The sequence below is a fragment of the Camarhynchus parvulus genome, chromosome 2 (genome assembly GCF_901933205.1).
Source record: "Camarhynchus parvulus chromosome 2, STF_HiC, whole genome shotgun sequence".
NCBI lineage: Eukaryota > Metazoa > Chordata > Aves > Passeriformes > Thraupidae > Camarhynchus > Camarhynchus parvulus.
Genome location: NC_044572.1, coordinates 56,283,090 through 56,301,668, shown reverse-complemented (window position 1 = coordinate 56,301,668; position 18,579 = coordinate 56,283,090). Strand labels below are relative to the sequence as shown.

The following is an 18,579-nucleotide window of genomic DNA, read 5'->3' as shown; positions in this document are numbered from 1 at the left end:
CTTCAAAGTGTGTCTACACCACTCAATTGAACTGAGCAGTGGCTGCAACTCAGCCTTAGCTTACAATAAAGGATTCAAAGGGCATAACATACTGGTTTAAGAGTTTCAAAAAGTGGTAAAATACAAGGAATCTGAAATAGTTTAAGCTGATGACAAAGGCTGAAGCTTTCTGTTTTCTCTGAATTCCCTTTCACTGCATGGCATAAGGGATGAATTTCAGGAGTATTTTATCTGAGAAACAAACGAAAAAGTGGTTGAGTAAAAGCAGACAGCTAATGCATGAAGTGCATCTTCTGCTTCACTGCTCAGCAAAGCACAGTTAAGAAATGAGATGTTTCTTGATGTGTAAAAACACAGCCAGAGTTTTGCATCCTGATGCACTCATATCCAAATCTGCACACATATCCAAATCTGGAAATTAGGTTTAGCTAGAACACTGGAAAGAATTGAGTTAGAGGACTATATAAGGCATACACAGAACAGTAGGAAAAAATTGACTTAAAACTTGTTTACGGCTTACCGCTTGTAGTGAACCATTTGCCGCTTATGGCCAAATTTTGCCTTAAACAAGCTGTTTAAGTTTGTTTAACTAAAGGAGAAACTTTGAACTAAAGGAGAAGATGCTGTAAGGAATGGATACTACAAAGGAATGGTAGAGGGGTTTTTTAATGCCAATTTCTCTCCACCACAAGCCCCTACCATGCAGGCGCAAAATCCTGAACCTGGAACGTTTGTTCAGAAAATTTTTCCAGGCACATACACTCAAGCCCCCTGTTTGACACTGCCAGACTTCCAGAACCTTCCAGAAAGAAGACTGTGCATACTTAGAATTCTTCTTGGAGGAGGTACTGGAGGTACTAGAAGAATCAGGGTTATAAACCTCCCCAATTTCTGATACGTATGCTTGCCCCCATCTCCGATGGACTTGGACCGCATATCACGACCATAGACCATGATCTCCTGCCATGTCACTAGAGCCATGGGTGGTGATAGATCTCTCTTTTCCTCTGTTTTTCTCTTTCCTGTTTTCCTCTCTTAGGATGATCATACGCTTCAGAATGCCTACAGTATCCCTTCTCGAATCCATTAAGTCTTTTTTCCACTTAAGGTTTCAAAGCAGTTCTAATAAAATTTGTTGTTGTATCAGTTATTTAGTGTTGTTTTGCTTTAATCCACCCCCAGGGATCCCTTTAACAATGAACTTGGTTGCCTTGCCTTAGAGGTGGGTCACACTGTTATCTTAAACAATATTTCTTAAAAGTTTTCACTACATAAGCAACACATGAATTTGGCTATTATATACATTTGAGAATATATCACATACATTATATATACAATATGTATACATAATATAGAATATATATAAAGTATATATTTGAGAAAATACCAACCTTCAGCTTGTGAAGCTGGTGATCGTGCCCATTTCTTGATGCAATTCAGGTGGAATACATGGTAACAATTCTGACAGCTCCACACTGGGGCTACTATTCGGACCACCTCACAGCATACCATGCACTCATACTTCTCTGTGGTCAGCTGTTCAATCAATGACCCTGCAAATCAAATACATTACTTGTGCATAAAAGAACAGCTAGCTGAGAAATGAAACTCAAATTTAATTCATTATAATTTCATTTAAATTATAATGAAACTTATTTTAGCTCTGTGGCTATTTTAGCTCAGTGGCTATAGATAAGACATTCGTTTACTCATGGAAGATTCCAGTTTGATACTTGCTGTGCATTTTTTAGCTTCAGAGCAGGAAGAAGGAATATAAGATTCTTATTAAAGTGGCAATGCAAATTCCATTTTGACAAATTAGTAATTATTCTGATCTTATTAATTCTGAAGTTATTAATACTTTTAAGATTGGCAGAAGTTTGAGATTTTACTCATCACTTTATATAGGAAATTCATCTTTGCATACACTTTAAACCAAGAAGATGAATGCTCTTGAATACAGAAATCTCTGCCAAAATTACATTTAATTCCTATCCTTAAGTATTCCCAGGAATGACACAACAAATATTAACAGTGAAGGACCTGGATTATGGGAAAAGGCCCTTTTTCAAGTGAGTGCTTTAGGAGTGAAATTACTGGAACAACAGTCAAAGTACAGGGTCTTTTGAGCCCGATGAACAAACGTGAAAAAGTACTTTGAAAATAAAGCAAGAATCCCACATTAAAGTCAACACAGCCTGATGTGCAACCATAAGAAAGGCACCACATAATGCTTCATTTCTGTCAGATTACTTCTCACCCATTAAGATAAGACTACCAAATACACCTTAAAAATGTCCACAGGATTTAAAAATATATTAATTACAAGTGAACGGTGTAAAAATGTAGCATTTTAAGGTTGTGCCAATACAAGTATCAGAGACTGAAATGTTATGGTTTATGGCTTAAACATTTTTATGAAGGACTTTTGCCTATTATAGCAAATTGTGTAACAAGAACTGCATGGAAGACCACTGCACTCTAAATGAGGTCTCTGGGCTGAGGCCCTCAGCTGTGAGTTGAACTGCCTAAGGGACAGAGATAACACATCTGGGAAATGATGGATAAGACTGGAAGAGCATACCTCCATGGCAGGGATGTCCAGAAGCTTTGGGGTAGAGGATATAGCCTCAGGCTTAACTGCTGCCAGACTTGCACAAACCCTGACCGAGGAGGAAGTGAGGAAGTTCTTTTGGATGTGTGGCATACTCTCCCAGTCAGAGGCAGTGAACACCCATCCAGCTGCTGTAAAGACTTGCCCAACTGCAGGGCCCCCCACCCTGGGAAAGCCACATCTACCAGACATCCATGTTAGGGACAGCAGATGGGATGTCATGGCCCACTCCAAGGGGTCCCCAGATCCTGCACCAGAGAACACGGCGCGTGATGCAACATGATGCAACAGACCCACAGTCCTGCAGGCAACAATGTCAAACCTGCCCCCCTTAGGGGAGGCACCTGGGTGTTCCCACCTGGCCCATGATTGATCTATACTTACTGTACTTTTCAGCAGGGGACTGTCATCACCAAGAAGACAAGAGGGAGGGGAACAACAAGAGTTGTTGGAACCCATGAAGGGGTGATATGTTTCTATTTAATCTGTCTCTGTCACTCTCCCTGTCCCCTCTCCTCCCAGCCCCCTTTTTCTACGTATTTCTTTCTTTTCTCTTTCTTTCTCTTTGTCTCTTTTACTATTAAATAAAATATATAATTTTTTGGTATTAACATCTAACCTTGTGTTTTAATCTCATTTCTGCGAACATTCGAACTCAAGTACATTTGGCTTTATTCACAGAGTTCTCTTTGCTCTTCTGTGATTAGATCAGATCACAACAACAAGGGAAGTTCAAATTCATAATGAAGGAAATAAGAAAGGAAAATAAAGGATAATATAATAAATATAAATAAAGGACAGAAAAAGATTACTGTCAATTCAAAATCTGCTTGTACAACATCTGATTCCAAGCAAGCCCACGGCTTGCAAGTGTTAACAGTGTGTGTCCTCCTCAACATGAGTTTCAAATTTGTTTTCTAGCCCTCCTGCATCAAGCACCACAACATTTAGGACTAACAGTAATTTCTACTTGCTAACCCAAAATTCTTATCTGCCATAAAGGAATATTCTCATGTAAAACATACCTCTTTTCTCCAGAAGACTAAAGCTATATCATACTCAGAAACTGTAGCTGTCCCAGAAATAGTTAAAAATCCACAATCCTAGTTCCCTCAAAACAGTGGCAGATAGCGTTTCCAAAAGAACTCCCAAATAAAGCATGCAAATAACTATTTTGGAGGGGGAAGCTCCTTAAGTTGCCTGGGAAAGACTACCACTTATCTTTCTGCTTATTGCATGTGATGTTTTTCATTTAATAATAATGATGGGGGAAAGACTGAGGTACCTTCGATTTTATGATTCAAATAGAACCCAGGAGCATGACAGTTAATTTACTTAGGTTACAGAGGATCAAGATCTTGATCCTGCTAAGAGAAGAAAGCTTCCAACTAGATTTCTTATGCTTCCTGATTATACTATTATTTTCTCAATTGTGAAATAGGAGATGCTGAGAAGTAAAGTCTTCAATAGATTTGACATCAGTTAAGATAATTGGAACTAGTCTACCCATCTCTATCATTCTGTGCAACAGAAGGTAAGGTTGAGATGCTTTGTAAAATACCAAATAAATATAATTCTTGGTGTTTCTCCTCATTGCATCTGAACATTTAAGCCTCTTAACACTTAGTGCTTAAGCTTATGCAAAACAGTAAGAATAAGCTACCTAAGTTGTTGTTGAAACAGAAACCAGTATCATAGCCCTGAAGAGATTGAGCTGATTTCCATTTAATGTTTTCAGTCACTAATGGTATGAGTCAGCATAAATTTCACTCAGCCAAAAACTGTGGGTCTGGTTTACACTGTCAACAGCACATGTTTCTATTCTCAAACTTCCAAAAATAGGATCCAGATATTGCCTCTATTTCTAATTACCTTTTGAGGTGATGCCTAACATTTTCATCTTTTTTCTTCTATTTCCTGTATTTTTCACACACATATTTGGTGCTGTGTAGCCTACTACTGCACTCAGCTAGTTTTCCCCAGTGCTTTCCCCTGCCCTGAAAGGCAAAACACATTCCAAGACCCCTGTGCTACCTTGGTTCTCCTTAGAAACCAAGCTTGAAAAACAGCTCTTTGAGACACATTTTCATCAACAAGGCCCAGTCTTGAACTGTGGGGAGAACAGCATCACCACTTATGCTCTTAATTGGTGATTTTTGTTAATTATGTTAATTTACTAAACTTATAAAATCCTATGCACACGGAGGGGGGAGGTTTGTGGACGTTTTCCATATTTGCACATGAAGGCCTCCAATAACGACCAGCTTTAATATTACCTCCTATATATTATCTCAGAAGTGTGTGTTGTTTCATTTATAGGTTCTTTAAGGCATCAAAGGTGCAGGAAAAAAACACATAAAATTCAGTTATGACTAGAATACCATTTCTCTGTCTGGCATTGTCCTACTCCTACATGAAAAGACCTATTCTGCAAAAGTCAGTTTCAGCATTATCCTTCTCAAGTCTCATTATTTAGAATGCTCAGAATTTTACTCCCACAGCATACACATTTTAAAACGGTACCTGACTAGGTCATTGTTTGCAGTTTGGTGTAGCAAAAACAGAAAAAACTTTAAACAAAATCTGTCCTTCTCTAGGTAAACTTACGAGTATGTTCCTACTGAAATACCATGCACCTACATTTACTTCTACCCTCTGATCCCAAAACCAATTTAATGTGAAATAATAAGCTTCTTCAGCTACTCAAGGCAGGAGCTGAAGCAAAGACTGCTTAAATTATTCAAGATCATATCTTTCATATGGGAGTCCAAGACAGTCTCAAAAACTTACCTGTATGAGTTTCTTTGTTTTTTGGTACATCACTTTGCTTCTTCCAGTACTGGGTCCAGCTGAAATGAAGTGAAGGTACTTGATCCCCTTTTAGCAAGAAATTTCTTCCACTGAACCTGAGAGACTCAGACAACTGATGTCTGATTTCACTGGTCAAGTTTTCATCATTTTTGTGAGCAAGGAGTTCTTTCTTCCTTTCATTTTTATCTTTTGGAGTATATGCAACAGAAGACTTCTTACCTACTTTTGAATTTTTAATACGGTGAGAATCATGTCTTTTCTGACACTCCTTTTCTACTGGGGGTTTATTCCACACAGGCTTCCGGGGATATCTTTTGTTTACATTATTGTAGCCTTTTTGCTCATCCCCACTTCCAAAAGGTGCATCACAGAATGCCTTTCCAATGGACGATTCTGAAGAGTCAGACTGCGTCAAATCCAAAGATGGAAAATTTTCAAACAGCTCTACTTTCTGTTTAGAGCTCATCCGCTTTTCACGGTCATGTATCTGCTTTCCCTTTTCCCTAAAACCTCTCCCAGATACATGTATCAGATGTGTTTTCTTCGGCTTTGCCCCTCTGCTATCTGCATTAAGTACTTCCCTGTCACTCTCTGAGGAGAGAAAATCACTGTATCCTCTAGGAGGTGCTCTTCTACCAGGTACTAGCGCAGCATCTGAAATGCCTGGACCTGCAGCCGTATCACTAGTACTTTGCCTTGTCTTATTTCTAGCACATGTGCTATCATTTCTTAATCTATGCAATCTCTGGCTTTGCAAGCTGCGATTCTTCAAACTTTTACTAGTACCAAAATATTGGTGGAAGTCTTCAGAATTCCCATACTGACTTTCCAGATTACAAAAGCCATGATGCTTTGTGGAAGAGCTTTCATGATCTGTACCTCTTTCAGAATACAGACTAGGAATTGGTATCTTACTTCTATTCTGATTACTGTTAGAGTCTTTCCTATCTTTATTTACCCAGTTTATATCTGTTGGTTGTCCTTCTCCAGAAACGGAAGCAGCAGCACCAGGGCTGAAATTCAATGTACCTAAAACATAAATAAATACAAATTCATAAAACTTAAACAGTATATACTTCTTTTCAACCAAATTACCATACATGCAAAGGTCCAGAAGCTCCATCAATCCCACACTTGACAGAACAACTGGAAACAAGTGTCCAGAAACTCGAACTGAATCATACAGTACTTTGTAGAAGCCTTCTTGTCACCTTTACAGGACTGTGATGACCCAGAATTAAGAACATAAAAATAAAAGGTGAAAAAAAGTTTTGAAGAAGCACAAGACATGCAAGTCTGACAATCAGTGTTTAACATCTAAAGTATTTCCAAGCATGTTTACATAAGTACAAGAACCTGAAAAAAGGGGTCCTTTAAATACAATGTCTACATCTGAGATTTGACTATTATAGAAATTTTGAAAATAAATTAAAAGTAGCAGTAGTAAATACTTGCATCAACTCTGATTATACTGTTCTAGAGACAGACATATTAAACGGCACAGGACAGCTGTGCAAAACTATTTTCTGAGGCCATCAACATAAACCATGCTTCTACTTCAGAGGTCTTCTGTAATTTCCATGCCTCTAGATAAAAGAAAGATAAATCCTATGTTACTCAATTTCCTGTAACATTGCGCCAGTAGTGTCTGCCTGCAACAGAAATTATTAGGTGAATATCAGGGATAGTATAATTAGCTGTGGCAGATCAGTTAAATTTTACACAGTAATGTAAAAAAAAGTAGTTAATAAAATCTCATGGAGATCTCATGGATCTTTTTGTACTGGTTGGGTAGGTTACCTCACGTGGTAGGACAGAGCGCAGTTTATTCCTGGTTCATAGCAATTAAAAGAGATAATCAAACACTTAGGCCATGACTTAGGCCAAAAGACTCTCCAAAAGGCTAATGCAATCTTGGATCCTGAACTACCATTTTTCTCAATTAAGATTGTGGAAATTAACATTTTGGAGAGAAGAATAAACCAGAACATTTCAAGGCACTAACATGCTTTTTTTTTCCCAACGAATTAAATTTGTTTTCAAATGGAAAAAGGTTTTTTCAAAACCTCTAGGAATGGTTACAGCTGCCATGTGAAGTTGGCGGCCAGAGGAAAAACTATAACATACAACTTCGTGGAAGTGAAGCTTTAACCTTAATAAAAATTAAAAATCTAAAATTACATTTCAGGATGTTTTAACCACATTGCCTAATTCATACTTTAGTTTTTAAAGAGCAGTTGAAATTACTTTGGGGATTTTTGTCTTTGCAAAAACTATATTATATATTATTTATATAATATATATAATTTAATATTATCTAGATTTACTATACCCATATATATTATCATTACAATGTTACATTACAATATAGTCTATGTTATTAATATAGTATATTATATTATATGTTATTATATGCCACTCTATACGGTATTATATGTTATAAATCAACTAGATACAAATGGCAAATACAAATAGTTTGGGTTTTTTTTAAGTTGAAATACTAACCTGATTTTGCGACAACAAAATGGAAAAATCAGACAGAAACCTGGTCTTCAAAACAGCTCAAGACTGAATTAAGAATTGGCAAAAAATCTAAATTAGCTCAGGCAAAAAAGAAGTAGAGACACAGGTACTGATCTTTTCTTCCTGGTACCCAGTGCCAGCACATGTGGGAATAGTTCAAAGCTGTGACCCCCCCCTCCGAGGAATAAGGAGGAGGGGTGGGGAGGTGTTCAGACTCAACATGAGGGGACATGTCTTTGCCAAGAGCATGGTCAAAACCCTTAAAAGGCTTTCCAGAAGGGTGGTTAATACCTCATGTCTGCCAGTGTCTAAGAGACAACTGGACAACACTCTCAATATGCTTCAACTTTTGGTCAGCCCTGAAGTGGTCAGATCTGGATTCAATGACCATTGTAGGTCCCTTCCAGTTGAACTATTCTATCATTAGGACTGCAGACCCTAGTAGGTGCCAACATTAGGGTATACATATGAAAGATTCTGGACTGAAAGCATCTTCCCTAGAAACATTCTATTTTTCTCAGCATATGTATCCTGTGCAAAGAATTGCAAATGTAAAGCTGTCCACTGTATTTTCTACAGCTACACTTACTTCCAGTTTTCCCAGTGTTAAGTCAGTTTCTTTCCTATCACTAATAAAGAGCAGTACAATTGTAAAATTATGCACTATAATGTTAACGGCAGTGATTCAGTACAGACTACTTACATTTTACACATTTTGATCTGAAAACAGAATGCAATCCGACAATTACATGCAAACCTTATTTGAAACAGCCCATTTTATTAGCTGTTTTAAACTTGCTTTTGTATACTCTAAAATTTAAAGTCTGACAGATAGCTATGGTTTAACAAAAACAGGTTTGCAGAAAAAAAAAGTCTGCAGAAAAAAAATAGAAACTGGGATTCATATACTTAAAAGCACCTCCAAAATATTAATAATTCATTAGAACTTTTTACATCAATAAGATTCCCATTCTTGCTCTCAGCTTCTATATAATGAAGAAAATTCCAGAGTGGTAAATTCTACTAAAACTAATTTCTGTCTGCCAAGACAAGAAACTGCAAAATAAATGTACAAGTGTAATAATAAGTAGCTAACACTGGCTGAAATTGTCTCTGATATGCTTACATATACATACACAAAAATTCATAGTAAAAGGGATGCCCCAAAGCTAAAGTCCAGCCTGTATTTCTATAAAATAAACACAGAATATCATAATAACTTTAGAAAAAACTTCTATATTGTCTCACCTCTGTGCCTGAGAACATCATGGAACAGATCCTCGTAGGAGTTACACTAAGGCACATAGAGGACAGGGAGGTGATTTGGGACAGCCAGCAGAGCTTCACCAAGGACAAGTCCCACCAGACCAACATAGTGGCTTTCTATGATGGAGTGACTGCATAAGTGGACAAGGGAAGGGCTGCAGGTATTATTTATCTGGACTTACGTAAAGACTTTGATATGGTCTCTCCTAACATCCTACTCTCTCAATCAGAGAGATGGGTGTACTATTATGCAAATAAAAAATTGTCTGGAAAGTAACATCCAGAGAGTAGTGGTCAACAGCTCAGAGTCCTGATGGACATCAGTGACAAGTGATGTCCCTCAGGGGTCTGCATTGCAACCACTGTTGTTTAATACCTTCATTAATTATATAGTCAAAGAGATACATAGTACCTTCAGCAAATTTGCAGATGCCATCAAGCTGAGTGGCGCAATTGACACAGCTTGAGAATGGAATGCCATCCTGAAGGACCTGGTCAAGCTCAAAAAGTGGGCCACAGGAATCTTATGAAGTTAAGACCAAGGGCAAAGTGCTGCACCTGGGTCAGGGCAACCCCAAGTATCAATAAAGGCTGGGGGATGAACAGATCAAGAACAGACCCGCTGAGAAGACTTAGTGAATGAGAGGCAGACATGACCTGACAACATGTGCTCACAGCCCAGAAGACCAACTGCAACCTGGGCCACATCAGAAGAAGTGGGGCCAGCAGGTCAAATGAGCTGATTCATTCCCTCTACTCTGCTTCTTGATACATCTCCTCTACTCAATTTCAATTTCAATGCAACACCTGGAGTGCTGCATCCAGCTATGGGGTCCCTCAGCACATGAAGGTCACATCAACTTGTTGAACTGAAGCAAGTGTGGAGGAGGCCACCAAGATGGCTGGAAGGATGGAGCATATCCCCTGTGAGGAAAGGATAAGAGAATTGGATTTGTTCAACCTAGAGAAGAGGCTCCAAGGTGACCTAACTGCGACTTTCCAGTACCTGAAGGGAGCCCACAAGAAAAATGGGCAGAGACTTTTTACAAGGGCATGTAAGGACAGGACAAGGAGGTCTGGCTTCAAGCTGGAAAATGAGAGATTTAGGTTAGATACAAAGAAGAAAATCTTTACTTTGACAGTGGTAAGACACTGGAACAGGTTGCCCAAAGCAGCAGTACCATCACTGGAAGTGTTTAAGGCCACGCTGAATGGGGCTCTGAATAAGCAGGTCTAGTGGAAGATGTCCCTGCCCATCACAGGGAGGTTGAAACTAGATGACTTTTAGGATCCCTTCTAGCCCAAGCCAATCTATAATTCTATGATTTTAACATCCCTAGGAACTTTGGTTTGAATAAGAATGAAGCATATGAAAGCAATAAGGTTTCATGCCTGTTCTACCACAGCATTAAACCCCTTCAGCATTAACTGTCGACAGAGCCAGAATGCTCTGGCGAAGAGGTAGTCCTTGTGAACCATCTTTCAGAAAAATAATTTGATAAGGACACATTAAAAAATATTAAGCAAATTAGTAAGTACTCATTTCAATAAGTACAAGCTCATCTTCAAAAACAGAGCCTATACTTGGGAACAGTACCGCCAATAGCTTAGGTACTCTTTTATGAATACATTAAGGATGACATTTGAAGGTGCCACTTAAAGACATTATGTCTAAGTGACATATTTTAGAACAGTTTCACAGTTTCAGGAAGCTGTATTCAATTAGATTTTAAAGAACCATTACATAATGTACTTTAACTAATATGAAGTTGATAATTAAAAACAAGTATAAATGAGAAAAAATATATTGACAAAGTTAATCAGAAAAAAATGTAACAGTCCACAGAACAGCCCTTTAGGCATCAGACTTTGTACTTCTTTCTTCTTAAATTAATTCAGCTTTACTTCCTAGACAGGAAGAACTGATTTCCTGCTGAAGTTTCCTATCAGTATAAAACTGGAATGAAACAAACAATACTGATTATTACCATTCTTTCTAAATGGACTTCAGACATCTTTTAAATGACTGCTTTTAATGAGATACCCATAAATTCAGCCAAAAATAGTGTCTTGCAGTGTGTGCAAAAACAGTTTCTTTAGTACTGTGTGTTTGGCTCCACAATGCAAAAAAGTATAAAAATATTAAGTGTCCAAAGGAGGACAACAGAGATGGTAAAAGGACTAAATTACATGAGCAGCTGAAAGTACTAGCTTTGTTGAGCTTGGAGGAGACTGAGGGGTCACCTTATTGCTGCCTACAGTTTTCTTATGAGAGGAAGTGGAGAGGCAGTTGCTGATTTCTTCTCCCCAGTGCCCAGTGATAGGGAGCAAAGGAAAGCTTAAAGCTCAGCCACAGAGAAGTCAGATTGGACAGTATCAGGTAAAACTTCAATTAAAGGGTGGTCAAGTACTGGAAAAAGCTTTATAGGAAAGTGATCATGACCCCAAGCTTTTCACTATTCAAGAACTGTTTTAATAATGTGTTTAGATATCTTATTTAATTTTTAGGTTGCCCTGTGGGATATCAAGCATTTAACTCAATGACTCTTGTGAGTCCCTTTCCACTCAGAATATTCTATTAATAGATGTTCTACTTATATACTATCTCTCATCTATAAGACAAAGCTGATTTTTCAGGATGGATGCCTTCATTTTTAAAGCAATTCAAATAACCTATTCTTTCACCTAAAGATAGATGACAGTAGAATGTGCACACGACAATCTATTCACGTCAGCATTACATATATCCAGACGAGATGATTCAGTCATCTGCACATGAAGTGCAAGTTACACAGAAGACACTCCCTGCAGCTCTTAAAATGCCTGTATTAAACAGAACAACAACCCCCCCCAAAAAAATTTAAAACCCACAAACAAACAAAAACTGAATGGTCCATTATGGAAATCTGAGGCTTTCCCCATGGCACTGGGAGCTTTAAACCAGACTACCAAGTTTATATTTTCTGTCTTCTCTGATCACTTTATACATTCACCTACAGCAACTTATTATTTTCAAGATGACATAGATTTACAAAATGTTGAATTTCTTCCTAAACAGGAGTTCCATTGTTTCAGGCTTATTGACTCAAGTAGTGCAACCAATTTCCAGGCAAAACAATCTGCATGCCCAAAACTCATTGTTTACTTCAACTGTATTAGCTCATGTCATAAAAGATATGCTCCCCTACTACAACGCTTTCCAGAAATTACTAGAGAATAACATGCAAAACCAGCCTACCCATAGAATTACAGAATGGCTCATTTTGAGACTTCTGTAGATCATCTAATTCAAAAATCCTACTCAAAAAGGGTCACTTGCCCATAACTGTGACCAGCTGGATCTTGAGTATCTCCAAGGACTGAGAGGCCATGACCTCTTCTCAGCAACCTGTTCCAGTGTTATTCCCACAGTAAGAAGGCTTTTCCTTGTGTCCAACTGGAATTTTGTATGTTTTATACCTGTGGCCTCTTGTCCTTTAATTTAATACCACTAAGAAGAGTCTGGTTCCATATTCTTTATTCCCACACTTTCAGTATTTGTACATAGCACTAATATCTGAGATTTCTTATGACTAAACATATCCAGCTCTCTCTATCTCTCTTCATGTAAATGATGCTCCAATTCCTTAATGGTCTTCACAGTCCTTTGCTGGACTCAGTCCAGTATGCACACGCTCTCCTTGCACACACGGAGCCCAGAGTTGGACACAGTGCTCAAGGGGTGGCCTCATCTCACCTTTTCTGAAAAGCTATTTTCCAGCTAGCCAGTCACCTGTGTATACTGGTACAGTGTGATGTTATTGTCTTTTTTGACATTGCCATTTCATGTCCAATTCAGCGCATCCACACTTTAAATGGACCTTTAAAGTTTTAGCCAGCCCGTTTCAAGATGACATGCGAGAAAATCTGAAAGTAGGATTTTGTCATAAGTAGTTTCATCATCCAAACAAAAGGACCTACTACAGAATAGATTTTGCATATGGAAAATAAATACATTTTAAGTTTTCACTTTCTTCTTCTCCCTTACAGCGACCAATGTTTTATAGCAATTCCCTGGTTATCTTCAGCTTAATGATGCATTGTAACATGTATAACACCCAGCTGTCGTTGTGATGGCAAAAAAACAAAACTACATTAAACAGCAATTACAGCAACTGATGGGAAAAAATCCATTAACAGCTATTAAAGAGAATACATTTGTCCCTTCCATGTGCACAGGGACTGAAACTAGAAAGATGCATCAGTGTGAACAATTATTATACAATTGCTTTGCTGCTTATATTTTCCTTCTTTGTCTTATAATAATTTCCTGGGTCTCAATAATTCTTCACTATTGACAAAATATCCTCGATGAGCAACACATCTGTAGTGGCCCAAAACTGTCACTCTTCAAACCCCTGTTCTACTCTGAGAGCAGAAACATCTTTCAATTTTAAGCTTTCAAAATCAGACACTTGCTCCATCCATGAACCTGTAGTGCAAAAGCCAGTTTCCATTCTAATACTGCACATGTACAACTCAAAACTTACCTATGAGATTTTTCTTGTGAGCACAAAAAATGACCCAACTCCAGAACTTAATCCCAAGTAACAATATCTGTGTTATTTTATTATACCTTATTATAAGGCAAGTGTAGAAATAGTGTCCCGTGCAGACTAATCTACTGCTTTACAGTAAAGCAATTTTTAGCCCAGTACACCTAAGACTCTCTATTCCAATACATATATACTATACAAAAAGATTTCACAGTCACAGTTGACCCACAGCCTGACAGAATGAAACACAGACAAGAAGAAATTTGACTGCATCAGCTTTACTGAAGCTATGTCTTTGCTCTCTGTACCATGTCCCAGCCCATTTCACTTCCAACAAGGGCAGTGGACCCATTCTCATAACACCAAAAATTGAACTCATGTAACTTCTCCATCATGATAGCCAGACTGCCAAGAACAGGGGATGCTATTAAGGACAATGGCTGTAGATAATATTCATCTGAATTAACACCAGGATGCTGCAAAAATAGAGAATGATACTTTCTTTTTAACCCAAAATACAAAAGTCCAGGATTTCCCTTGACAGAAATCCAACAGCTATGAACACTGAAATTAGTCAGCTCATCAATTGACCTCAATGTGACATTGATTACCGGATAAGGTCTACTGGACTACAGTAAAATTAAGCAACATGATGAAAAAACTATATGTCATTGATTACTCTCAGCAACAGTGTTGTTTCTAGACACATACTCGTGACAAAATTACGTAAGAGTTCTTGTATTGTTAAGTATTCGAAATACAGGACAAATAATTAAATGCAAGGCTGAAATATCGATCTTGTAAGGTTTCCTCCCCACTCCTCAGCAATCATAACCAATAAAACTAATCTGAACCTGCATCATACAAGTAAGCACAGTAAAACAAAGGAAAAACTGTTTTCTTGCATGTTGCACCCAGTCCCGGTCCAGGCCGTGTCCTTAAGACGCTCTCCATCCGTGAGCCCCTGCCTAGATTCCTCAGAACAGGTAGCACCTGCTCTAACCACTAATCTCCTGCATGTCTAAGACTTCTACTCACAGATCCCTCTGAGACCCCTCAAAAAGACGCGGCTTTAAAGCAACTCGTGGGCCTGAGACGTTGTCATTGTCACTGCTCTATGCGGACAGCCTGAAACCTGGGTGGGCAGAGAGCAGACAGATTTTCCAGTAACCAAGCTCTTATTTATGTATTTTCTCTGGCGTTACCAAAGACGTTACATTCGTTTGTCCCATACTAGGAGCAAGCACGTTCCTCCTCGGGCAAAGTTCTTCATACCGGGCCCTGCGGCACAGGCAAGCCCGGCCATTTTGGGCGCGACAAGCACCGCTAAATCGCGCCGGGCAGTGGTGGGCCAGCCGCAACAGGTAGTGCCGCAGCCCGCACCCTTCGACAAGCCAGCGTTCGATGGCGACCGCTTCGGCGCGACTTTCTACCCGCTAGTATCGCTGGGGAGTGATGACTGCTCCTCCCCTTCACTGCGCCCACCCAATCCTGCAGTCCCTCTCCTCAGTCCCCCTGCTCCAGAGTGCCAGCTACGCTCACCTGAGCCGGGCCGCGCCTCCGCCATGCCAGCACCAGCCCCACTCCGCGGTCCGGCGTCCCAGCTGCCGCGCACGCGCACAGCTTCCGCATGCGCCCCCGATTGAGCCTTATCTGAGCACGCAGCTTGCACCGCAGTGGCGAGAGAGAGCAGAACGAAGCACGAGGCGGGAGGGGCGGAGCCGGGGGCGGGCCGAGCCGCGCGCAAGGCGGGTGTTGGGTTACGTAGCGTTGTGTCTGCTGTTGTGCTGCTTTTCCAGTACCCGGAAAGGGCTAGGAATCCGAAACCTTGTTTGATACTGCAAAGGAGAAAAAAAGGAAGATAAATAGCGAGAAAGAAACACTAGCTCTGGCAATTAATGGACCTTTTGGTGGGCAATCGGCTTGTCTCCAACATGTCAGAGCCCGGCTGAGCGGCCAAGAGCAGGAGGGTGGGTACAGGACGGCTCGGCCCTCTGTCTCCATGTGTAAAAGTTCTTTCTCTAGGCACAGGATAGAAAGCAGGGATATGTTATCAGGCTATCTTGAAGGAGGTAGCAGAGACATAAAAAAAAGTCCACACAAGGATTCCCATACTACAGCTGATGCTGCAGACAAATCTTAGGTTCCAGCTACAAACACTCCATAGAACTGCATGATTCGTCATACTGCGGGTTTCAGCACCAGTGTTTAACCATTTTGTGATTCACACCTTCTTGCAGAGGTTTGCAGTGCCATGGTAACAGTACATCTACTGAACAGCTCAGAGGCCTTACAGAGCTGCTGAATTTTAGAGACTGCACAGAAAATTCATAGTTCTGTAACATCAGCAACTCCAAAGAATGACACCTCTGCACAACTGCCTCACACAGCCTGTCGGCATTTTAACCTCCACACCCCACCCTCCTAGTGAAATTCTCCATTTAAAAGTTCCACTAGCTGCATAGTGCTACTGTTCATTGTGGGCAAAGTTAATGGCCTCAAAGACCTTAAAGAACTTGTGGGTTATTGCAGAAACACTAGCCCCTGAAATGCCCCCCAGACTCATGCCATTGCTGCAAAGGAAGCTTGCAAACCAGTATGGCAATGGCCTTATGAAGATGCTACATGATTCCCATGTATTTTGAATGTATATGAAGTGCTTTGCTGTATCTAAATATCGTGATCATCTAAGGCTGCAAAGAAAGGTATGTGTCGGGAACATCCTTTCAGAAATGGTATGTGGTTTTTCTGCTGCTGTCAAGAGGCTTGCATTAGTTCTCTAGTTCCCATAGACTTCTCTGTCACTACTTTAAAGATGTGACCATAATATTCACATGGAACTACTACTTTATTTCAACACTGCTTTTCATGAATACCGCACATTCTTTTTTTTTTTTTTTTTTTTTGGTTGTTGTCACCAAGAAACCAGTCACTGCCTGGAAAGCACTAATGAAATTTTCCTGTATGTTCTGCTGCACAATTGCTAATGGTTAGGTCTGTACAGGTTTTCCTTTGTTCCCCATTTTCCCTTTTTATCTAAACAGTTCTGCTTTTTTTTCCCCTTTCCTGTCTTAAATTTGCATTAAGTCAATTCCGGCCGTTCCTGATAGTCTAACCTAACTGCCCAGCATTTCTCTACAGGCATCTGCTTTTATTTTCTTCTTTAGTTTAGCCAAAATAGCCTTTTTATCTTTTTCTCATAATTTCTTCTTTTCACTTCAGGGATAGTGGAAAGGTTCTCCCCACTGTATCGTACACCCTCTCTTAAAATATGTATTTTGTTTCTACTTTGTCATGCTTGAATATTTATCTTCCAATCCTTTTGCCATTTTTTCACTCATTTCTTTGCTCAGTGGCTGCTTCTTTTCATCTGAACAGTATGACCGTCAGGATGTAGCTGGGACAAACTGCTCCATGTAGAAGATAGAGCTGGGAGCTGAGTCAGCAAAGTCAATACCTGAGCAAGAAGAGCAACGTAGGTTCACCAGGCAACAGGCCAGGTTGCCATGCAAGCCTGTAGTGACAGGGCAGCTTAAGACAGAAGTCAAGACAGTGGGTAAAAGTCAGTGAAGTTAAGTACAAGCATACCTGCAACATAGTTTAGGCAGAAATAGAGCAGGTGTTTTAAAGCAGTGAGGGAAAGAACAAAGGGTAGGCACTTTGAAGTTAGTGTGAGCTCATCCAGACAAACACCCAGGATGTTGGGAGTAGGGACATGGAAGAGATGTACTTGGGGCTCTTACAGTCATCTCTCCTATATGCAGCAGGAACGACAATAAACAGCCTTGTCTTTCAAGGGAGAGGGGGAGATGAGACAAGGAAGCAGAAGGAAGAGAAGCCCTAGCCTAGGTCTGTGTCAGCATGTCAAGGACGACAAATCTCAACACATTCACTTCTGAACAGTCATCATGGTATAGTCATTACTAAAATCCTATTTTCATTTAGTCATTTAGTCATCAACCTATAGTCATTTCTAAAAACCAGCCCATGGTGGGGTCAGTGACTGCTCAGGACACGCCTTGACATGAAGACAGCAAGGTTGTCATGATGTGGAGATTCTCGTGAGGAAGATGACTACAGCCAATAAACTACAAGTCTAGATGTTCAGCATGAGTCTCCTGCATACACACTGTACCCTTTTGTGTGAAGTATTTCCTGGAGTTCCTGATTTTTAAAGAAGCTGTTCCTAGGTATTTCAAATGCCATTGGGGTTACAATCCTTGCAAGCAGGAGCAGTAGTTTAATACAGTTCTGTGTACACCTCCAGAAGGCAAGAGAGGAGTTATAAGGTGCTGCAGACACCATCAATTGCAGCACACTGTGATGCCCTCTCTCTTTTGTTCTTTCCTTTCTTTCCTTCCTTACATAAAGCCTTTACAGACAAGCAAAAAAAAAAAAAATCCACCAGTATGTGATTTCATTTTAAAAAATGCTTGTTGCTGGGGACAGTTTTTAGAAGCATCCTTCCAAAAGCTAGGTTTGGGCATGAAATTGAAAATAGAATCCAAACTTGTGACAGATAAAAAGTAAACGATACCATGAGAGAGTCTAAAAGAATTTGAGGAATAGCTTGCATAAGGAATAAAATCTAATAATAAATCCCCTTTCAAACACACACTTCAGGCCCCGGCTGTCTGCCTGGCAGACTCCAGTACCAGGAAAATTGAAAGAAATGTAATAGAGCATACAAAGAAAATAACAGAAAATCTAAAGTAATTTGTTACATCTGTGTTCACTACAGCAGAGATGGATGAGATTCCCAAGCCAGCTCTTCTTTTTTATGAGGGGACTCAGTGGGGGTTGTGTCTTGAAAGATTCCATATGTAACAT

At 39.7% G+C, this 18,579-nt stretch overlaps 1 protein-coding gene across 1 annotated transcript in view; it reads right to left on the bottom strand.

Moving 5' to 3' along the window:
• NFX1 (nuclear transcription factor, X-box binding 1) overlaps positions 1-15,441 on the bottom strand; it is a 68,378-nt gene extending 52,937 nt beyond the window's left edge. Inside the window, exons 1-3 of the mRNA XM_030964249.1 lie at positions 15,292-15,441; positions 5,405-6,454; positions 1,392-1,553 (exon numbers count right to left, since the gene is read on the bottom strand). Of these exons, the coding sequence (XP_030820109.1) occupies positions 1,392-1,553; positions 5,405-6,454; positions 15,292-15,316 (1,237 nt within the window). The 5' untranslated portion in view covers positions 15,317-15,441. The remainder of the gene's footprint in view (positions 1-1,391; positions 1,554-5,404; positions 6,455-15,291) is intronic.
• Between the last annotated feature and the right edge of the window lie 3,138 nt (positions 15,442-18,579).